The 23879-nt window shown below is 48.6% G+C and overlaps 1 protein-coding gene across 2 annotated transcripts in view; it reads right to left on the bottom strand.

Moving 5' to 3' along the window:
- epb41l4a (erythrocyte membrane protein band 4.1 like 4A) overlaps positions 1-23879 on the bottom strand; it is a 349865-nt gene that overhangs the window by 35376 nt on the left and 290610 nt on the right. The window contains exons 17-18 of one of the 2 annotated variants that reach the window (XM_078566243.1): positions 19055-19105; positions 5122-5199 (exon numbers count right to left, since the gene is read on the bottom strand). In XM_078566243.1, coding sequence (XP_078422369.1) covers positions 5122-5199; positions 19055-19105 — 129 coding nt within the window. The remainder of the gene's footprint in view (positions 1-5121; positions 5200-19054; positions 19106-23879) is intronic. The other variant, XM_078566249.1, reaches the window with a different exon arrangement.

Below are 23879 nucleotides of genomic sequence, written 5' to 3' on the forward strand. Positions count from 1 at the left end.
ACTAGAGTACTAAAAATGTCCACATTTGAAGTCAATACCTTCTTAGAACAGGGTGAGGTAATTTGGGACAGTTTAAAACCTCAATCCATTGAAAAGTTAAGGGGTATAGTTCGGCACTTAGAGATAAATAACAGTCCGAAAGCTAGGAAATACAAAACCCTAAAATTCATGGCCAATAATTTTGAAATTTAGGAACCAGAGAGATGCATAGATTCCAAATCGGACAAGCTAGTTTTAGCAAAAATACAGCTGGAACAGCAAAGATTAGAGCTAGAATTCCAGGAAAGGGAAAGAGAGAGAGATGAGAATGGAGAGAGAGAGAATTCCAGTTAAGGCAGCTCCACCTGAGAAGGGAAGGACCCACTCTACCGAGAGAGGGCACCGCTGGGGAGGAAAAAACACCCATGTGGAAGAACAAAAAGCTTCAAGAGCCAGAAATGCAGCCGTCACTGCAGACAACTAGGGGTTAACCCACAGATCCATAACACAAAGTAAGCTAGGATTTGGCAATTCTTACAAGTTAGGGAGAGATAGGAGGTAAATAAAGCTGAAACAGATTCGAGAGAAAAAGGGAATATTGGTAGATATTCAGATCAATTCCCAACTTTTAAAAGAAGGAATTAAGGTGGGAAACCGGTAGGAAACTGTCCAATAATAATATAATATAAATAATCTGCTATTAACCAAATGGGCAAATGGTGTGCAGCTGACTAATTGAGTGAAGACTTGGAGTTTGGTGAGAGGGGAGTTCGGTGAAGAGGGAGAAGGAGTTGTTTGTTTCATTTTTCTACCTTTCTCCCCCATAGAAATTGGTTCTTGCTCTACTACAGGGATAGGTGCTAGCTGTTTGGTGAATATCTGATAAGTGAGTAAGTTCTATTCTAGCCCTAAGGTTTAAAATAGTGCACAATTTGGTGGTAAGATTAATAAAATATATAAGAAAGCAACATAAATAAGTATTTAAAACACATTAAGGATGGCAGAACAGGTGATATGTCAAGGCAGTGGGAGCTCCTGGTTAACATTGTGATCTAGGGCAAACACATCTGTAGTAAGTGTTTGTGGCTTGAGGAACTTCAGCTCAGAGTCACTGAGCTGGAGGCTGAGCTGCAGACACTGTGACACATCAGGGAGGGGAGTGTTACCTGGATGCTTTATACCAGGAGGGCAGTCATACCACTTAGGATAGGGCCCTCTGATTTGCTCAGTGGCCAGAGGCAGGAGGGTGTGACTGTGAGTGAAGCAGGTAAGGGGACTCAGAGGGTAGGAGTGTAGGAATGTGAGCCTCTGAAATTGTCCAACAGGTTTGTTGGCAGGGTGTGATGAGTGGTGTGCCACAAGGATCAGTGCTGGATGAAGCGACCGAAGGAATGGTTGCTAGATTTGCTGACGACACAAAGTAAATTGTGAAGAGGATGTAAGGAGGCTACAAAGTGACATAAGCAGATTAAGTGAGTGGGCAAAGATCTGGCAAATGGAGCATAAGGTGGGCAAATGTGAAATCGTTCATTTTGGTAGGAAGAATACAAAAGCTTATTGTCTAAATGGTGAGAGGTTGCAGACCTCTGAGATTCAGAGGGATCTGGGTGTCCTAGTGCATGAATCACAAAAGGTTAGTATGCAGGTACAGCAGGTAATTGGGAAAGCTAATAGAATGTTATCATTTATTGAGGGGAATTGATTACAAAATTAGGGAGGTTATGCTTCAGTTGTACAGGGCATTGGTAAGACCACATCTGGAGTATTGTGTACAGTACTGGTCTCCTTATTTAAAGAAAGATGTAAATGTGTTAGAAACAGTTCAGAGAAGGTTTGCTAGACTAATACCAGGAATGGACAGGTTGTTTTATGAGGAAAGGTTGGACAGGTTAGGCTTGTATCTGCTGGAATTGAGAAGAGTAAGAGGTGACTTAATTGAAACCTTTAAGATCTTGAGGGGTCTTGGTGGGGTGGATATGGAGAGGATGTTTTCTCTTGTGGGAGAATCTAGAACTAGGGGTCACTGTTTAAAAATAAGGGGTCGCTAATTTAAGGCAGAGATGAGTAGAAATTCTTTCTCTGAGGATTGAGAGTCTTTGGAACTCTCTTCCTCAAAAGGCAGTGGAAGCAGAGTCCTTGAATATTTTAAGGCAGAGCAAGATAGATTCTTGATTAACAAGGGGGTGAAAGGTTATCGAGGAGAGGCAGGAATGTGGGATTCAGGTTACATTCAGATCTTATTGAGGCAGAGCAGGCTCGAGGAGCCGAATGGCCTACTCCTGCTCCTAATTCGTATGTATTAACACCTTCTACTATCTTACCTTTATGCCACTGTCAGCACCTTCTTTACTCTTTAACACTAACAATAACTCTCCCCTTATCTTCTGTCCATGACACCTTTGTTAATCTCTCCTTAGCTGTCACCTATCCCTGACCTTCTATCTCATTCCACCTGCTCCAACCCCACTTAAACAATATAAAATCCATCATATTTCTACTTCCCTTGAGCTCTGAAGAAGTCATACAGACTCGAAACGTTAATGTTTCTCCCTCCACAGTTGCTGCCAGACCTGCTGAGTTTTTCACTGCCTGGGCCAGCATTTATTGCCCATCCCTAGTTGCCCTTGAGAAGGTGGCAGTGAGCTGCAACTAGGGACGGGCAATAAAGGCTGGCCCAGGCAGCGAAGCCCACATCCGGTGAATGAATAAAAAGAAGTAAAAACAGAAAATGCTGGAAAAACTCAGCAGGTCTGGCAGCATCTGTGGAGGGAGAAACAGAGTTAACGTATTATTATTTAAGACTTCCAACATCCTGAGTATTTTGCTTTTATCTTAGGAAACTGTCCAATGTGTTTTCAGCGTACTAAGCCAGGCCACCTGCGAGAACACTGCTGGCACGTGAAAAGACTCACAGGAGGCGTGCAGTCAAGACAATGCCTGTGGCCATGAAAGTCTGAATCTGTGTTCAAATGTGGCTGAAGGCCAGAATACCTAGCAGGATTTTGTACTTAAGGGAAAATGACTCCCAGCTTTTCAAAGGAACTAGAGAAGGAGATGAACATTCTCTGAGATACTAGCTGTTTGCAGGCTCTGCTAATGGCGAGAATTGGCGAGTTTCCGCCCGAGAGCCGAGTGAGTACCGCTGTGCTGTTTAAGGGGCACACTGGAGAGTGTGTTGAGATCTTTAAGCCACGCATTAGCTCCTTGACTTTATTAACCCTATGACAGTTTGCCCGTGGCTCAGGTAGCAATCCCAAGATTATTACCTTGGAGGTTCTGCTTTTTAATTTAGCTCCTAACTGTTCAAATTCTTTCAGCAGAGCCCCCTTTCTAGTCCTATCAATATCGTTGGTACCAACATGGACCATGACAACTGGATTCCTCCCCTCCCACTCCAAGTTCCTCTCCAGCCTTGAGGAGATGTCCTTAACCCTGGCACTGGGCAGGCGACACAGCCTTCAGGACTCACGCTCATGGCTGCAAAGAACAGTATCTATCCCCCTAATTATATTGACCCCTACCACTACTCTGTTCCTATTTCCTTCCCCCATTTGAATGGCTCCCTGTGCCATGGTGCCATGGTCAGTTTGCTCATCCTCCCTACAGTCCCAGCTCTTGCTCACTGAGCATGCAAGATCCTCGTAACTATTGGGCAAGTGCAGGGGCCGAGGGTCCTCGAATGCTACGCCCGGTCCCCATACCTGCCTCACTTGCAGTCACAGACCAAGATGGTCGACACTAATTTATATTACTATATATTCCACATTCCAACGCTATGGAGAGGAGACAGCAAGTCTGCAAAACCCATTACAGAAAATGGCACCCCTCTAGGGTTTGTTAGTGACCTTTCTTCCTGTCCTATCAACAAGACATCCAAGGGAGCCATCTACAGTACTCAACAGCTGAAGACAAAGCATTCAAAGGTTAATTGCTTGGACAAAAAGATTTTGATTTTTAAGACAGCTTCCCAGATGAGCTAATCAAGTTATTATTGGAATATACAATTCTGTTTGAATTACTAGCACTTGGCTTTTGAGTGATTTAAGCACATGGGTCTCTCCGAAGAAATAGACTAATAGTTGAGCTAAGAGAAGCTCCTAACCTCTCTCTCTCTCTCTGTACCCAACTAACTAGCTTGGACCCTGTCTACTAATTTAACTTTACCATCTCCATTTTGCAGTAGACAGAGAGTTTTTAAAGAAAGAATTCAATTCCACAGCAGGTTCCAGAAGGACAGAAAACCCAGCCACAGCTTTAAACCACCTTGGCACTGAAAGCAAAAACCACCGGATTCTGCCTGCAGCCAGTAGAGAGTCCAAGCTGTGAACTTCTTTTATTTCCTACGGACTCTAATTTAGCCAGCCTATCCTTTCCTACTCTGTTTTCTGTACTTGTGTGTGGACTTAAAGTGTTTGTGTGTGTGTATGTGCAAAAGTCAGAGTGTATCTTATTATTTTAGATTTTGTTCCTGATCCCTCATGTATACTAACATGTATACTAAAAATTTAAAGAAAGAACTTGTAATATTTAGCACCTTTTACAATCTCAGATGTCTAAGTGCTTTACAACTAATGAGTTATTTATGAAGTATTGTCACTACTTTGTCAGCAAGTGTGACAACAAGGTCTGGTAAACAACGAGAAGAATAACCAGTTAATCTATTTTTGGTGATATTTGTTGAGGGGTAAATATTGGGAAAACTCCCAATACTTTTGCGGAATCTTTTTAATTTACCAAAACAGGCAAATAAGGCTTCCATTTCATGTATTATCTAAAGACAGCACTGCTAGCAAATCAGTACACCCTCAGTACTGCACTCAAGTGTCAGCCTAGATTGTGTGTTCAATTGCTGGGGTGGGGCTTGATCTCATGATCATCTAGCTCAGAGGAGAGAGTGCTACCACTGAGTTGGTTTGACACTGAAAGTACAGTACACTCTTGTTTCCTTTATTTAGCAAAATAATTTTTTAAAAATCTATTAAAAACAACTCATCTGACAGTACCTATGACATGCTTTTACCCACCGCCTAGCCCCTCTCTAGTGGATCATTTACACATTGCCAGCTTTCCAATACATGCTTCCAGTTAGAAAGTATCTCCAACAAAAGCACAGATTCATTAAATTAACCCTTTTGTGTATACCTGTTTCGTCTTTTACGCTCCCTACTGGAATTTTCAGACTCACTACCACTGCCACTGGTGTTTCCACGAGATCGGGACCTTTGACAGAAAACATAAATATTACTTTCACAGGAATTAACTGGATTATCATTTAATAATTAGGAGGTAGCGCCCTTATTCCTAGGACTTGTTGACCATGGAAGGAGCATTCATGATGTGGTTCGATGGACTGACAGTCAGCCCAGGAATCCTTTCATCACCTCCCCACTATTCCCCAAAAGGAAAAAGTGTGCGTGAAGAAATGCTAAAAATAGGTAATAACTTAAGTTTGCAATAATATTGGTCTAGATTCTGTGTTAAGAGACTATGAGCACTCACTGTTATTATGCAGTAAATCAGTCAGCAACTTTCAGAGTCTGCATATTTGCAGCTAAAGGCAGGCGAAATCCAGAAATTGCTGCCTGTTTTGACCTGCCAACAGACTCGGTACTGAAGCCAATGTAAGGGTTTGAAGTTACTGTACTTAGCCCTAAACATGCCAGAAAAAGTTAGGGCTGGCACATTCAAATGTAAGTGTATTCTTAGTGGCGTGATAAATCTTAACTGCTGTCAAACAACGTCTCAGACCCATGAAAATTAATTTTTATAAATGTGGAGTCTCATTCCCTCAGAATTTAATTATTGTTGAAGATGTTAAAAGTGTTATTTTTTCTTTTTTCTTTCTGTCATTTTTATCTCTCTCTCTTAATCTAATCTTTCTTTCCCTCTCATATTCAATTTTAAACATAATTTTACAATGAATTAAGTGTTCTAATTTATACTTTCTGGTTTAGGCTTTGCATAGCTTAATAAGGATTCTTCAATTTGATTAGTTGAAGAGCCACACTGTTGCTTGCCACTGTTTCCCTGTAGGAAGTGTCATACTGGAAATGATCTCTAAGATCTGTAAATAGTCTATGGGTAGCTATAGGTCTTGTGAACAGCAAGTGATATTACTTTGTTGACCAATGTGTTTTTGGAGACAGAAGGAATTTGAAGAGACCATGTGAAAAATTGTAGATCGATCATTCCATATGAAGGATTTAAACAGTGTGTCTTAAAGAAAAGTGTATTTACATATGGTTTTAAAAATGCCATTGATTAGGAAAGTGATGAAAATATTAATATAATCACTGCTTTGTAATTTCCGGAGGTGATGGTTGAGAGAGGAAGCGGGTTTGAGGAAATAGTTGGTAATGGAGGTAGGAAACCTGGGCCTGAATTTCATGTTTGGCATGCATGCAAAGTCGTCGGGCCCGGAAGTGGATGAAGAATCCGCTCCCGGGAGAGATCGCATTTTCAATGCAATTTCACGCTCGGTGGCCAATTAAGGCCCACCCAGCGTGAAACACATCTTTTCACTGGTCGGCAGAGACATACGGGAGCTTGTCAGGCACCAGGTCCAATGGCGACCCGGTGGAGGATTCGAAAGCAGCAGAGGCAGCTCCCTGAAGGCTGCCAGGGGACACAGAGGGAGCTGTCGAGTTCGAGGAAGAAACACTTGTGTGGAATAGAAATGGCATCTGTACCTGCTGGGCACGCCAGGCGGGAGGACAAGTCTGGCGGGCACTCGCCCCCACCCCTCCCTGGTTCTCGGATGAGTGCCTGGGAATCCTTGTGGAGAAGGTCAATGCCAGGTGGGACATCTTGATACCCAGGGATGGCAAGAGGAGGCCACCACACTTCACCAAGAAGGCATGGGCAGAGGTGGCAGCCCAGGTCAGCAGCCATGATGTTGTGCAGCGCACATGGGTATAGTGCCATAAAAGGTTCAATGATCTGCTGCGCTTGGCAAGGGTGAGTACCGAGTTGACATGAATCTGTGTGGAGAAGTGTTAATGGCTGGCTATTAATACATGGTGCTCAGGGGTGTAAGAGTCTGAGTGCCAACTGTCAGTGGTATCTGTGCCGGCTAAGGTGGTGAGCTCTGGCTGCTTGGTCTGAGTGCTTTGTGGGTTGCGGGCCATGACTCGGATGTGCCCTGCAAGGTGTTCCTAAGGTCGGGTTCACCAGGCTGCAACAGCGCTACAGGTAGAGAGTGGATTAATCAATGCTCCTCTGTCCTTTCAGGAGAAGAAAAGATGTTATGGACTTGATGTTCCAGACAGGTTTTTCATTAGAAATATCGAACTTTATTTACAGGCTGCAGCAGCAGTTACGTGCTTCCACCAAGCTCCACAACTAGAAGGAGAACTCCCACTCTAAGGGGGGAATTTTCCCAGTATTGCACAAAGTGAGGTAGTGGATGGGTAAAATGGAGTCCTACCCAACGAAAATGGCAGGTTTTCATGCCATATTTTCCCAAGCCCGCCTCATTATTTATGCATTCCCAGAAAACATGGGGGTGGCTCTCATTCACCCACTCGCCACTGCCCCGCTGTTGCATGATGCTGGCCACCATCCTTAAAAGACAGCCGCCAGCACAGCACTCATCGCCACCAGCTCACCACAGCTGTCAAGTAAACATGGCCAGCAAAGGCAGAAAGACTGCAGCACCCCCCGCTTCAATGATGGATCCTTCGAGGGACTGCGGGATGCCGTTGAGGCCTGACGGGATTTGCTCCGCCCTCCCCGCTCTGGCCGCAGGATGCGTAGCAATGTCACCAACCCGGCTTGGGAGGCGGTGATCAGAGCGAATGCCCTGCAGAGGAGGACAGCCACCCCAGTGCCGCAAAAGGATGAATGATCTCCTCCATTCCGCCAGGGTAAGTCACTCTTTTCATCACTCCCAACTCACACACTCACAAATCCATCACACATCTACAGGGCCCTCACTCACTGCCAGTACAAGAGACATCACCATTCACTCTTTCACAACCATCATTGTCCTCATCCCGTCCATGGGACCACCCGCCACCCACACAGGCCAGGCATAATTATCATCTGGCCCAGCATGAGTTCCTGACACACTCTCCCCATCTCTATCCATGTAGGACAAATTGGCTCACAACAGGAAGGAAAGACCATAGGCAGGCGAAGGGATGCCAGAATTCAAAGTTCTGATAGAATTCGAAAACACGGCCATCCAGCTGGCCGGTGATGACCGGGACCGGTCCTGTGCTGACAGTGGGTCAGCGCTGTTCTACCAAGTGAGGATCCAGCAGATCCATCAGACAACCATGCCATGAGTGATGTGTCCTGTTTCACAGGCCACTGCTATGCACTAATTATCTCCCCTTGCTTTCGCAGGCACATCTGCCAAACAGCTGATAGAGTCCATGACCTAGGGCCTCCAATCAAACCCCGAAGAAATCTCTGAAGAGGAATCAGCAGGCACCCTCCCTGAAGTCCCGTCACAGCACTCACCCACACCCTCCACCACGGCAGAGACACAATCCTCGGTGGGACCCAGCTTTAGAGTAGCCTCGGGGCCGCAATCTGGTGAGCACATTGCACTTTCTAATCCACAGCAGGCGGAGGCAGGGACTTCCCAGGTCCCCGGCACTCGGAGGACTGCTGGAGACCAGGATGTTGTTGAGTCCGAGTTAGATGACGAGCTTCTGGACTTGGTCATATCACAGCTGCTGGAGCTGCAAAGGCAAGCTCGGGAACATCACGAAGGGATGTCCGCTGCACTCCTCAGGTTGCACCTTCAGGCTGAGGTGATAGCGCCGGCATTGCAACGCACTGAGATCAACACTGGCAGAATGGCGGCCGCCAAGGAGACCTTAGTCCAGGACATCACTCCTGCACTGCTGCGCAGGCTTAACTCCATCGCTAATGCCATAGTTGGCCTCCAACAGTGTGTACACGAGAGGGATGTTGGGCAGCTTGATCTCACTCCAGCTACCCTTTCCACTCACCGAGTCAGCCAGGGGCCCTCGGGCACCCATAGGGAGGAGGATCAGCAGGTGCACACTCCGGGGCCATCCACCCAGGTGACTCTGGGGGTGACTGGCCCATCCGAATTCTATCTTCCTGTGACTTCCGCAGCTCCAGCTTCACAGGTCAAGGAGGGTGCCACTGCCATACAGCAAGGCCCCAAAAACAGGCCGGAACCCTCCAAGTCTAGAACCCTCCAGAGGGCGCTGACCAACGTCATCACGGGAAGGGCACCACAGTCAGCAGGCTGCCTCCACCTCTGCTGTGGAGGTCCGGGGAGCACCAAGACATAGCAGTAGGGTTAGGAAAGTTAGGTAAAAGTAGTTGCACAGCTTGGCCATGGGTGTTGATCGCTTGTACATACTGTTCACTACTGTCAATAAACTCCTAAGAATGTCTCCCTGCCTGTGGCTCCTTGTTCTGATGAGCAGTGTTCTTGTCACTCAGGTATGAAACCTTTCTGCACAAGATAAAGGCAGGTGTCTCAGTCGAGAGCCTCTTCCCTGTGCTTTGTGCAGCCTTCAGACCACAGTGATGGTCCAGCCTCACACTCCCTGGAAACATTACTGATGCCTGCACCTCGGCAGTGCTGGTCATTGCTACCAGAATGTAGTGGGCAGGCGCTAAAGAGTTCTCTCATATTGTCTGTGTGCTCTCAGCACCTTTAAGCTGGCCCCCATCACACCAGCATCTGCGATCAGTGATGCTGTGCACCAGCTCCTGAAGGCCGGAGGTGCAGAAGGTGGACATAGCATCAGTCTCTGACAGGGCCCTGATCAGGGAGCGCAAGCGCGCTGTCCTCGGCCAGACAGGAGTCAGACATTTTCAGAGGCTATGTGAAGATCTATGGAGTGTCCTCACTGCATGTTGTCATCATCCTCCTGCGATCGAGCAATTATTAGGGCCTCCACTGCATCTCCATGACAGGAGCATTCTCATAGACGGTATTGGCGCTGCGATAAGCCAGACTGGAGTCAAACATTCAGAACTGTGATGTGAGGATCTACGGGGACACCTCACTGCATGTCGTCATCATTCTCCACAAATCTGGCAGCTATGAGGGCTTCCCAAGTGTGCCAGCCTCATCTAGCCAGTGCGAGAGCCTCATCCCCGTCGTAGTCACCACAGTGGATCCGCTCACCCTCATCCCCATTGGCGTCCTCCTCATCGGAAAAGACGTGCAGGTCCTCCATCTCCTCATTGCAGCGCCAGGTTGTAAAGGGCACAGCAGATGATGACAATGCGTGACACCCTCTGCGGACTGTATTGCAGGGCTCCACCAGAACGGTCCAGGCACCGGAAATGCATCTTTAACACCCCGATGGTCTGCTCCACCAAGTTGCGAGCTGCTGCATGAGGCTCATTATAGCATCACTCTGCTGCAGTCTGAGGCCACTGAATGGGTGTCATCAGCCACAGACCTTGTCCCAAGGAAACAACCCTGCAGCCTCTGTGGACCCTGGAAAACTGCAGGGATCTGCGAGCGACTCAAGATGTAGGCGTCGTGCAAACTCCCTGGAAACCGTGCGCACACCAGCAGAGTCAGCACAGCTTCAAGAAGGGGAAATTATGCCTGACAAATTTATTAGAATTGTTTGAGGAGGTAACAAGCAGGATAGATAAAGGGGGACCAGTAGAAGTAATATATTTAGATTTCTAAAAGGCATTTGATAAAGTACTGCACATAAGGCTGCTTAATAAGGTAAGAGCCCGTGGTGTCAGAGGGAGTATATTAGCATGGATAGAGAATTGGCTAACTAATAGAAGACAGAGAGTAGGGATAAGGGGGAAATTTTCAAGATGGCAACCTGTAACTAGTGGAGTACCGCAAGGATCAATGCTGAGGCCACAATTATTTACAATATATATTAATGGCTTAGATGAGGGAAGTGAATGTATTATTGCCAAGTTTGCAGATGACACAAAAATAGTCGGGAAGGCAAGTGGTGAGGATGACCCAAAGGGCAGAATTTTCTGGCTGTTGTGCGGGTGGTGGAGCCCGCACGTCAGCGCTTAAAATGTTGCACACTGACGTCACGCGAGCGTCCCAATGTCAGCGCGCTGCATTGCGATATTTCGGTCGGTGGGTGCGCACAGCAGCGGGACGCTCTCCCGCCATTAATTAAAGGCCTCGTTAAGGCCCTTAACTTGCCAATTGTACAGGATTTTGAGGGGCCCGTGCGAACTTCGGGTCAGTGCACGGGCCCAACGGGCAGGCGGGTAGGAGATTTTTTAATAAAACTCATGCACTGGCGGGATATGTGGACTCAGAGGGGTTGTTCATGTTTTCCACTAAGTTTTAATTGCAGACAGTGTTTTAAACTTGCCTGTTTGATTGTTAGCAGTTCACATCGATTTCCAAGAGCTTTTTGTGTACTTTGAAACCAGTCTGCAGATAGTAATCTTTCTCGGGCTTGCAGCTTTCCGGAGGCCTCCATTTAGCCTGGGGGTACGGGTTCTGACATCTCCACTGGAGGCAGCTCCTCTGAGGAGGAAGGGAGGGATAGAATAAGGAGGAGGCCAGGAGTGGACAATCAGCCTCCAGGGGAGCCACCATTGGGAGGCTAGGTACAGGCACAAGGGGCGCAGGGCCAAGAGGTTGTCCAAGGTGGAAGGGGCCGCAGAAGATGCCACTATCCTGCTGCCAGGGTATACAGGCGGTGAAGCAGCTACCTCAATATGACTGAGGTGCCGAAGGAGGCTCCGTCTGTCAAGGGAAACATTCAGCTACATCTGTCAGATGATTGGCCCTGAGATATCTCCTAACTGTGTGGGTGGGCACCCCATGCCAGCAGCTCTGAAGGTCACAGTTGCCCTCCACTTCTATGCCTCTGGCTCCTTCCAGGGCTCAGTGGGTGATCTTTGTGGTGACTCTCAATCAGCTGTCCACACTTGTGTCAAGCAGGTTACAGACGCTCTGTTCAGATGGGTATTGACCTTCATCCACTTCTGCTGTGACCAGGCAAGTCAGGCACAGCGAGCCAGAGGCTTCGCGGCCATTGCTGGCTTCCCCCGCGTCCAGGGTGCAATAGACTGCACACATGTGGCCATCGAGGCGCCAGCAGGTGAGCCCGGTGCCTTCGTCAACAGGAAGGGCTTCCACTCCATGAACGTGCAGATAGTGTGTGATCACAGGATGCTGATTCTACAAGTCTGTGCCAGGTACCCAGGCAGCTCCCACGACGCCTACATCCTCAGACACTCCCAGGTGCCGACACTCTTCAGTGCTCCGGCTTGGCTGGATGGTTGTCTGGTGGGTGACATGGGCTATCCCCTCCGAAGGTGGCTCATGACGCCTCTCCGCTATCCAAGAACAGAAGCTGAGGAGCGCTACAATAGGAGCCACGCCTCCACAAGGGCTGTGGTGGAGAGAACCATCAGTCTTCTCAAGATGCGTTTCCGTTGCCTGGACCGCTCAGGGGGTGCACTCCAGTACCCCCCAGATCGCATCTCTCTGATAGTGGTAGCATGCTGCGCTCTGCATAATCTTGTGTTGGAAAGGGGGGATGCAGTTGACAATGAAGACCTTGACGCCCTGGATGAGGCTGCATATGATGAATCCAGCAGTGGCTCAGAGGATGAGGAAGCACAGGGCGATGATGAGGGGCAGCACGCCGACCCGCTATTACACCAAGAAGGCAGGGACACCCGGGACAATTTAATCCAATGAACCTTCAGCTAGCTCCACACACGTGCATCAGCAGGAGCAGCATTGCCTGGCACTTCCACACGTTGCACTTAGGTGCTACATCTCCCACCTTATCAGCTGCAACTAAGGGCTTAGTACAGAAACATCAATGTCCATTCAAACACTCATGATATGTCTATGAAAAAGACAAATGCAGCACAAAGGAAATACCCTCAGCCATGGTCAGAAAAGTGGACTTTATTATGTCCAACATAATTGCAATTATGTAATTACTATTGCAAACATAAGTATATTTTTCCCTATTCTAAGGCCAACACAAAATCACCAGTGACATACCCATTGAGTGCCTAATGTGCCTTATGCTTACGTTTTCGGGTGCTACGTCTAGGTGCCGCCCCATTGGTCGGAGTGGCTTGTGAGACAGCCTGCTGATTCTGCTGTCCTGTTGGCATCGATGATCTTGGCAGGCGTCCTCTGGCCCGTGGAGCCTGTGATGGCCCCGCCTGGGAGGGAGAGGCCGGTTACAGAACTGGCACCTCCCCAGTTGTCGTAGCCTCAACGGAAGCAACGTTGACTGGCAGAGGGGTGGAGGAGCTGCTGCCCTCATCCGGAGCACCCTGAGAGGAGCTCGCAGTGACGACAGGCAGCTGCTGCGCCGTCGTGAGGTCACATTGGACCTCCCTGCTCACCGCAGATGCATGGGCACCGAGCGCCGACGCTTAGTGCCCACAACAGCTCCCACATTGGAAATGACCACCCGTGGCCAGTACCACTGTGAGGGCTTGCAGGTCAGAGCATAACCCAATCAGAAGATTCTCCATCCGATCGAACCCCCTCTCAGTGGAGGAAGCATGAAGCTCTGCCCTGAGGTTCATGCGTTCACGTGCATACTGCCTGGGCTCCTCTATTGCAGAGACCAACTGAAGCATACCCTCATGCAACCCTGCCAGATGCAAACGCACTTCCTGCCGCTTGTCCTGCAGCTGCTGCATTGGTGACAACTCCAGAGGCACATCATCAGTGCCGGACTCAGCACGTGCCTCGTTCCCTGCAGCCCTCCGGATGCTGGCACCATCAGCACTCTCTGTCCCTACCATCTCCTCAAGCGATTGTGAAGTGCCCTCTCCACTGTGACCCGGGACACTAGCCGACGGTAAATTCCCCACCGAGGTGTTTGTGTCTGCGCTGAAATGATGTGCCACAAGTTGCATGTCTTGGCCCTCAGGTGTGGAGGGGGTACTGCAGTGTCTTTAGGAGTGGCCATGTGGTGGTGATGCTGAAATTAACAACAAGGGACAGTGCTTCAGTTAGTGTACAGTCAGTTAAACCTTTCATCCCTTTCCTCCCCCAGCCTCATAAGTCGCTCACCCTTCAAGACCCTAAGGAGACGAACATTGGTGGGGTGGAAAAAGAGTCAAGAGGAGGCCCAAACATTAGACGCACATACAGACAGGCTGGTCAGATGGCCTCAGGAATGCCACACAGCATGTTATGTGCCATTGGAGTGGGGAGAGTGCAGAGATACCTGACCTGGATGCATGCTGGCCTGGATAGTTGCGGGGCTGAGGAAATATCGCAAACACTTGCGCCATTTGCCGTGGATCACAGGAGATTGACAGGTCACATTATTGACCTTCATACCATTAGGAGGGGCATAGACTGGGTGGGCAGAAGGCAACATTTCCCCTTGGAACAGGGATGAGTAACGTGGTGGCATTTATTTAAGTTAAGTGCCATGAGGTTGACAGCTGAGGTGCTGAGGACCTTTTGGACAGAGTAATGTGGGGCGCACTGACTGAAAGGGTGGTGGAGGTACAAACCCTCCTGAGATGCAATAAGTCTTTGGATGTGCAGCAGCGATGCCATGGCATGTTAGGATGTTAGGCCATGGGGATAATGGTCACAAATGGGATAAGGTGACTTTGGAAGGTGGTGGAGACGCGATTCCTCAAGGGGACGAGGGTCCCTTCTGTATGACCCAGACATCAGAATGTCTCAGTCTGTGAATGAGCAGTGTTTCAGCATCAACGACTGCAGCAACCATCAGTGGTTTGGATGGTGTGCAGAGTGGATGGGACTGTGGGCCTCAAATACCTGCCCGCTGAACCCCAGCCTCACCGCCACCTGCCGCCCTGGCCTCCTGCCTCCTCCCCAGCTCCATGGCCTGCTCCTCAAAGGTCGTGAGGTGCTGGAGCAGGGCGTGCCCTGATTATGTTCACTTTTTGCCTGCAGAACAGAAAAGATCATTTATTGGGGCTGATCACGCATGTACTCTGCACGCGCACGCCACACCCCTACCACAGTGGCCCATCTGAGGCCTCAAGCTGCTCCTGTCCATACTACTGGTGATCAGTCCCCAGAAGATAGCACGGCTAGTCTCAACCTCCTCCCCCAACGGCCACCTTGGACACATTTGGCGTCCATCACTTTGAGTATCACATGGCTCTTAGCGCCCATGGCAAGGAGGCGCAACTAGGTGCAGCGCTGAGGCCAGCAGATGGCTCTTGGCCACAACACCTTGAGGCTCCCCTTCCACCATCTCATCACCATCTATAAGACATGCATTGGAGTTCTGAGTATGTGTCTAGCTGCCTCCCCTGCAGGTTGCCCCCAGGCTACTCAAATGTGACAAACACCAACATATGCTGCAGGGAGAACCCGTCTTCTCAACCACTGAGGCTGATGTAAGCATGGTCAGTACTCGTTTGCCCACCCAGCATGCGCCAAATGCCCAATGCAGTAACGACAGCAAGACGTGGGGGGGTGGTGGGCCTCAAAGGCTAAGGCTACCTTCTGTGTCAAACGGCCAAGATCAACATGGTACTCACCCTTCCAGAGCGCAGCAAAACATTGAGTCTCTTGTGGCACTGTGTGCCAGTGCGCCGCACATCATCATGGGCGCTTACAGCGTCACCAACCTCCTCCCATGCCTACCTGGTGACATGGGGGCCCTCCTCCTCCTCCTATCATCCGGATACAATATACCCCGATGGCTGGACACCTCTTGGAGGAGGACAGCAAGGCATGCATCGGAGAATCGAGGGGCACAGTGGCCCCCCGCTGGCCTCTCCTGCAGCCTGCCCCCCTCCTCCTGCTCATGCTCCTGTCATGTGACAGCTGCTTCTCTCTCTCCCCGAGTGGCCATGGTGCACTGCTTCAAGCAGGCTGCCTGGCCACTCTTTATACAGACTGCTGGTTCCCCATTGGAACTGGCGGTCTGAGCACGCCCGCCTCCGCAACTATTTTCCCATTCTCCACGGGAGTCGCTAACCCGCTGGACAGGCCTTAATTGGCCCGCCCACGGAAAATAGCGGCAAGGCCCGTTTCGGCGGCGGCAATCAGCTGCCCACCCGCCGCTGAGTCGGTCGGGCCCGCCTGCCCGTCAAGGGCAAAATTCTGGCCAAAGAGTCTACAGAGGGATATAGACAGGTTAAGTGAGTGGAAAAAAACTTAGCAGATGGAATATAATGTGGGAAAATGTGAGCTTATGCATTTTGGCAGGAACAATAGAGGAGCTGAATATTATTTAAACGAAGAAATACTGCAGAAAGCTGCAGCACAGAGGGATATAGGGGTCCTCGTGCATGAATCACAAGAAGCTAGCAGACAAGTTCAGCAGGTAATGGGGAAGGCAATGAAATGTTGGCCTTTATTTCAAAGGGGATGGAGCATAAAAATAGGGAAGTCTTGTCAAAACTATATGAGGCACTAGTTAGACCACACCTAGAATACTGAGAACAGTTTTGGTCCCCTTATACTGGCATTGGAGGCATTCCAGAGAAGGTTCACTAAGTTGATCCTGGCTATGGAGGGATTTTCTTTTGAGGAGAGGTTGAGTAGGTTGGGCCTGTACTCATTGGAGTTTAGAAGAATGCGAGATGACCTTATTGGAACATATAAGGGGGCTTGACAAGGTAGATGCTGAGAGCTGGTTTCCCCTTGTGAGAGAGTCTAGGACCAGTGGGCATAATCTCAGAGTAAGGGGGCGCCCATTTAAAACAGAGATGAGGAGGAATTACTTCTCTCAGAGGGTTGTCAATCTGTGGAATTCTTTACCACAGAGGGCTGTAGAGGCTGGGTTTTTGAGTATATTCGAGGCTGAGATAGACAGATTTTTAATCAGTAAGAGAATCAAGGGTTATGGGGAAATGACAGGAAAGTAGAGTTGAGGATTATCAGATCAGCTATGATCTCATTGAATGGTGGAGCAGACTTGATGGGCCAAATGGCCTACTTCTACGCCCACATCTTATTGTCTTATGCTCTTACCTCTGATCTGCTTCTGTTCTTGGGTTGCCGGAAAGGCATCATAAGCTACCTTTTGAATGGATAGCCCTCGTCACCCAGCATCCATCCATACAGCTGAGCTGGAGAGTTGGACAGACTTGGCACCTGTGAGTGTCTAAGGATGCATGAATTATGGGAGCTGCCAGGGTACCTTCCACAGACTAGCAGAATGTGTGTTTTGTGGTCACAAACTATCTGGACGTTCATGTAGTGGAATCCCTTCCTGTTCATGAAGGCACACAGCTAACCCACTGGCGCCTTGATGGCCACATGAGTGCAGTTGATGGCACCCTGGATGCGGGGGAACTCAGCAATTGCAGAGAAGCCTCTGGCTTGCTCAGCCTGGCTGGCCTTGTCCGTCTGGTAATGAATAAATGTCATGACCCGCCTGAATACAGCGTCAATCACTAGCTTGTTGCAACTGTGGACAGCTAATTGAGAGACTGCACACAAATTCCCCACTGACACCTGGAAAGATCCAGAGGCATTGAAGTTGAGGACCACTGTGACCTTTAGAGCCACTGGCATGGGGTGGCCACCCACATAGTTGGAGGTGATCTCAGGCCCAATCATCTGGCAAATGGAAGTCACAGTCTCCCTGGAAAGGTGCAGCCTCCTTCAGCACTGCACCTCTGACATGCTGAGGTAGCTGCATCGCTGCCTGTAAACTCTGGCAGCAGGATAGTGGCATCTTCTGTGGCCCCTTCTGCCTTGGACTTCCTGCTAGCCCTGCGCCAGCACCTCTCCTCCAACAGGTCACTCCTTTGGATGCTGCCTGCAGACACCTGGCCTCCTCTCCCTTCTGTCTCTCTCTTCCTCCTCCTCAGAGGAGGTCCCACCAGTGGAGTGCACAATCCCCATTATCATAGAAACAGAAAGCCGTCTGGTGACTGGAAGGGTCCACACGGCATAAATTCTCCAGGGGCCTTGGAGAAACCAATGAGTACTGAAATAAAGGCTGTCAATGCAAAGATTGTAGCTAAAAACAGAGATAAAGCTGTCAAGTTTCACTAAGCAACCGCATCCAACTATCTCCTAAACTCCTCACTACTCACAATGGCAATGCTCCGGACCCATTTTAATCTGGCCTTGGATGACAATTTGATAAAAATGTGCTGCCCGCTTGCCCATTTTTCCCGTGCGGTGAGCACAAAATCACGCAGGCAATGTAAAATCTCAGTCAATAGGTCTTTTAATGGCCTTAATTGGCCCTTTAATTGTCGGAGGGAGTGGCTCCGACTGCCGCATGCACCTGCCGACCTCAATATTGCACGCGTGTGCGATGACGTCGGGATGCATGCCCGGCATCATTTCGTGCAATTTTATGTGTCCTCGGGTTGGGCGCGCGCCCAACCTCAGAATGTAAAATTCAGGCCCTGGATTATCTAGCTTTCCAGGATGATACTGACTTCATGAGCAGTTTAGGCAGAGGGGAGTGAAGCCCAACGACGTGGATCACGAAGATTTGGGGATGGATTGTTTTGTACAAGTGTTACTCGTCACTGGGAGTTACTGGTCAGGAAATATTCCTGAAATCATTGATGGGCTACAGAATAGTGGCCCATTCAATGGCTGAAATACTGAGTTATATGGCTTAAGTTATGATTCTTCTTGGCACCTAAAATAAACAGTTCAGATTGTATTAATTCGTAATTGTTCTCTTTATTAGATTCAACAATTTCATTTTTGGATTTCTGCAAATTTTAGGGACTACATTTTCCCCTTATACTGTAAAACAATGCTTTCAAGGGAGCAATTTAAATTCAGAAACACATAATCTGAAGCTCAGTGTGTAAGGAAGGTTGTCTAAATCTAATTTTAAAATACCACAGCAGCAAAACAAGAAACAGAGGGGCTGCAGTTTTGATCATCCATTTTAAAAGAATAACTTCAAAGCTGAGGCTTAGAAACGTTTTTGGTGAAAAATGAAGAATTTGAACATTCAGTTGAAGGTTAAGATTTCATAACTTTAGCCCACCAAAAGTTGCTCCTGCCTAACTTGCTGTGTAAGGCCACTTATAATAATTTTAAAAGTACTTTTAATCTTAGAAATGTAAGCATACACAAACAAACAACCACAAGGAAATCAACAATGCCATTGCATTGTTGCACTGTGTATTTTCCGGCAGCTGTGTGGACTGTGTCAAAATAACATACCTTCTCTTTTGTTGCTTTGGATCTACATCCTCCCCATTGTTTTGGTTCTTCCTGGTTGGGTCAAACAAGTTGAAATCAAATTACATCTGTTTTTTCCTTCTGCATCAAACATTTGCATTGAACAAAGATTTATTATCAAGGAAGCTATACTCTGAATAAGGGTTTATACATACAGAAATGTGGGTCTGTGTATAACTGGGGTTTTCTCCTGAGAGCAGAGAAGGTTAAGGGGACATTTAATAGAGGTGTTCAAAATCATGAAGGATTTTGGTAGAGTCAATAAGGAGAAATCGTTTCCAGCAGCAGAAGGGCTGGTAACCAGAGGATACAGGTTTAATGTAATTGGAAAAGAGCCAGGAGTGATTTTTATACAGTGAATTGTTATAATCTGGAACGCTCTGCCTGAAAGGGTGATGGAGGTAGATTCAATAATAACCTTCAAAAGAGAATTGAATAAATGCTTAAAGTAGCAAAATTTTCAGGGCCATGAGGAAAAGTAGGGATATAGGACTAAACTGAATAGTTCCTTTAAAGGGCTGATGCAGGCATGATGGGCTGAATGTCCTCCTTCTGTGCTGTATTAGGTTTGGCCCTAAGGGAGCAGCTATGGACCTGATTCTTTACAACGTTAAAAGCCCATCCCATTATTCCTTGTGACGTTGGACAAGGCTTCTTACCTCACATTGTATACAGCAGAGCCTGATTGCATTCTTCATTACCTAACATATTAATCTAATTGTTTTCTTGTAGCTCTAACAAAAGATGCATTTCCACAAGATAAGGTGGGTGGCAACATATTGCAACTAAGATACTCAAGTCATCAGTAGGCCAAACCAGGTAGTGGCAGCAAGTTCCCTTCTCTGAAGGGCATTAGTGAACCATTTGTCATTTCACAATAGCATGGCAGAATTCATGGTTACCTGCCTTGAACCAATCCCCAAATTCTCAGATTTATTAAATTTAAGTTGCCACAGTGGGATTTGAAATTACAATCTCTGTTGCTAGATTAATTGCATAAACACTAGACTACATATTGCCTATTTTATCTGCATCAGTGTTTGCTAGTTCCGGTTTCAACTTCAAGACTCAAGAGATGCCTGTTAGGCCAATCTAATTTCACCAGTGATGTGAAGCTGCTCCAGTCCCTATAGTGAAAACAGATCAATATCACACAGCAAGCTACCTAACTGGCAAAGAGCAGCAGCCTATAATACCCTCATCTAGTTTCAATAATTCTAAGGGTTATCTTTCATTTGTCCTTACTCGTTAGCTTTGTACACCAAGTTCACATATATTTTATTCAGTATTAATTTTCTTGGTGTTGTATTACCATGTGCCATGCTTCCAAGTTTTATCCTGTACTTTCAGGCTGCACACGAGGAAGTTATGTAACAAAATTTCTGACTGGCAGACTTAACATTCAAAATTTATAGCTGTAAATTTATTATCCTATAAAAATGGTAATTTTTTTGAAACTTCATTTTTTCTATTTTTTTCTGTAATTTCTTTCCTCTTTCTCTTTACCTGTGCGGCATGAAAACATGGAGTCAGAAGTGCAGCTGTTCCCAGGCTCCTGCAAATCCAATGTAACTAACAAGTCATTAGGAAGCTCTGGGGATTGTGTCATCATTATTATTCTTCTTCAGTCCTAGCCACAGATGGGAAATGTCACAGCCGCTGCTCAACGTGCCACACTGTCATGTCTGGGTGCCATATTTAAAAGGCACTCAGACAGCCAGTGATTCAGGGCACCAGAACTTCAGGGTACTGAGATGGCCTCGAAAAGTAACCAAACACTGGTCCCACGCTTCAGCGGTGCCTCCCTGCAGACTCTCCTCCTGGCGTGAAGGATTTATCCCAGAGATGGGAGGAGGAGGCCCACCTGACTCAGCACACCGGCCTGGGGCGAGTTCATCAGGGTGGTCAGTGCCAGAGGGGTGCAGGGGAGGACCGCCCTGTAGTGCAGGAAAGACAAATGATGCGATCTGCGCCGCCAGGGTAAGTGAACATTCTAATCTATAAACTCACCTCAGCATTCTTCTGAATCTGGCATGGGACAAATGGCAAAGCCAGTATCTGTGTTGTCCATCTCTAAAAGCCCTTGAGAAGGTGCTGGGGTGCTGCCTCATTGCCCAACTGCAGTCCATGAGGTCTGCAAGTAGGGAGGCAACTGCGAGTTGCTGACCGGGCCACACTGAAGGCACAGCCATTGTGGGGGGGGCAGAGGGGTTTTGGAGTAGAGAGCAACTTGCAGAAGCTGCTGATCCCATGCCTCTGCTGCCCTTGTCCTTCTAGCTGCCAGAGCTCATGAGTCTGGACGGAGCTGCCGAAGCAGCCTTAGGGACCAGCAGCAGTGCATCTTTCACTTGGTACACACAGCTACCACTATGGGTCAGCAGTGGAGGGACTGAATGTTGAGGGTGCTGGATGGGGTGTCAATCAAGCGGCCTGCTTCATCCTGAAAGGTGTCCAGCTTCCTGAGTTCTGTTGGAGCTACACTTATCCAGGCAAGTGGACAGTATTCCCTCAAACTCCTCACTTGTGCCTTGGGTAGTCAGGGGTCATGTATTAGCCACAGAATTAGCAGCATGCGACCTGCTCCTGCACCACAAGTGCTCACAATCCACCTACTATCTTGATGCAGAAGGCAGCACAGAGCAGGTGAGAGGGGAGAAGAAGGGAGGGGGCATGCCCGACATCCGGCCGCTCACACAATTTGAGCAGCAGGCTGCCAAGCTGACAGGGGAGGTTCGTGACCATGCCTGTGCCAAGGGCGAAGTCGGCCTTCCCCAAACATCCAGTGAGGGAGCATGCTTAATCTCTCAAAATCGGAACCTGAGGGTGATGCTGTGTGCAGTGTAGGTGCCAGCCTAGGCCGTCATTCATTCTCTATTCTCTCCATTCCAGATGCGCGTAGGAAGAGGGGGAAGCCAGCCCCCACTCCAGGAGTAAGCCCCAACCCCCAGGAGAGCTCAGGTAATGACGAGTACTTCTTCATACCTGTAGAGCCATCACAGTGTTCACCTGCACCCTCCACCAGCACAGAGACACACACTTCGGTGGGTGATAGATCTAGGTTAGGCTCGGGCTCACACTCTGGTGGTCACCTCACAGACACGTGTCCACAGCAGGGAGAAGCAGTGAGAGCCAAGGTCGCTGGCACTCGGAGATCTGCTAGAGAAGAGCGAAGGTGTCAGAGGCCCTCAACAGATTGGCATGAGAATTGGAGGAGTGCGTCCGTGTGCTCTCTAATGTCATGACTCCAGCATGTGAGCACATGGAGGTCTCCATGGGGAGGATGGCGAATGCCATGGAGACCCTGGTCCAGCAGAATGCAGAGTTTCTACCAGATATGTGCTCGGACCTATACTCCATCACTTTAGCCATGGGTAAGCTTGTGCAGTGGTTAGACGAGAGGGGAACTGGGCACCCTCAACCTCCCTCCAGATGCCTCTTAAACTCAAGGAGTCGGGGAGGGGCTCTCAGGCACCCAAAGGGAGGAGGGGCATCAGGCGGACATCCCTGAGGCTTCCAATCAGGACACTACAGGGGTGGCCATGTATTCTGAGTCCTCTCTGGATGTGACCCCATCAGCTTCAACCTCTGAGGCCACTGAGGAGACACCTGCACCAGAGCAGGAGACCCAAAGGCGGCTAGAGCCCTCCAAAGGACACCCACCAAAGTCATCACTGACAACAGGGAATAGTAGTCAGCAGGCTACCTCCACCTCTGCTGTGGATGTTGGGGAAGCACCTAGATGTAATGGTAGGGTAAGAAAAATTAAGAAGTATTAAGTTAACACTGGTGGCATGGGTGTACAATCATTGCATATAGTTTTAGCACCTTTGTAAATATTGGAACATTTCACTTCATGAAGATCTCCTGGGTTTTTCTTGCTGCTGCTTGTGTTATTGGCTATGCGCACTTCCCCTTTTCTGGGGGCACCAAGACCAGGTCCATGTCCCCCTGAATCCTGCCTGCCCATCGAGGCATCGCTCGTTGCCAAGGCTCAGGTGAGCCATCTGCGAGAAATCTCCCACTCACACTATTCGCCTTCCCTTCACTGCTCTCTAGAGCCTACAGAGAGACCTTTGCCTTGTCAAGATAGATTATCGGGATTCTCCTGCAGTCCTCCCACATAGAAATTTTTCTGCTGGACATCGAGGGCGTGAACTTCCTGATCTGCCTGTGCCTCAGGATGGTGCACATCACCTTCCAGACAGTGTCCAACACCTTTTACCCACTCCCTAACCCCATCAAGCCTCTCCCAGTGTTACCTTCACCCTTGAACCTCCCCCATCTCCCTCGAGCCCATCACCATTACCCTTCAAATATCTTCCCTCCCTGCTAAGCCCAAGCCTGTCACAGTGTCCATGCCCACCCTGACCTTGCCCACTCCCCAGATCCGTATGAAAATTCTTATCCCCATGAACAGCCCTCCACAATGAGAACTACTCCCGCCACACCAGGGCCCTCACCCTCCCACCCTACTGCATCCCATTGCCCCCTCACACAGTCACAGTGCTCTCCTATCACCAGTACCCTCGGTTTTCCCAAGATTCCAGCATTGGCAGCACTGACCGCTCCCTCTGAACAACTTCTCCCCGCATCCGCCTCCCCCAGCCTTCTTGGTCACCACCAGCCCCAACCCCCGTCTTGTTACATGTCAGGTATTTGTTGGGGAGAGGCAGCTTATGTTGACTTGACCCAGAAATAGAAAAGGGGTAAGATGACTTCAGGCAACATGCATTTTGGATGTATCCAAGCAGGGGATGGGAGGATGTTGGGGTGGGGAGTATGATGGGGGTGGTGTGGGCACCAGGTC

Source organism: Cetorhinus maximus, chromosome 2 (genome assembly GCF_964194155.1).
Source record: "Cetorhinus maximus chromosome 2, sCetMax3.hap1.1, whole genome shotgun sequence".
NCBI classification, from domain to species: Eukaryota; Metazoa; Chordata; class Chondrichthyes; order Lamniformes; family Cetorhinidae; genus Cetorhinus; species Cetorhinus maximus.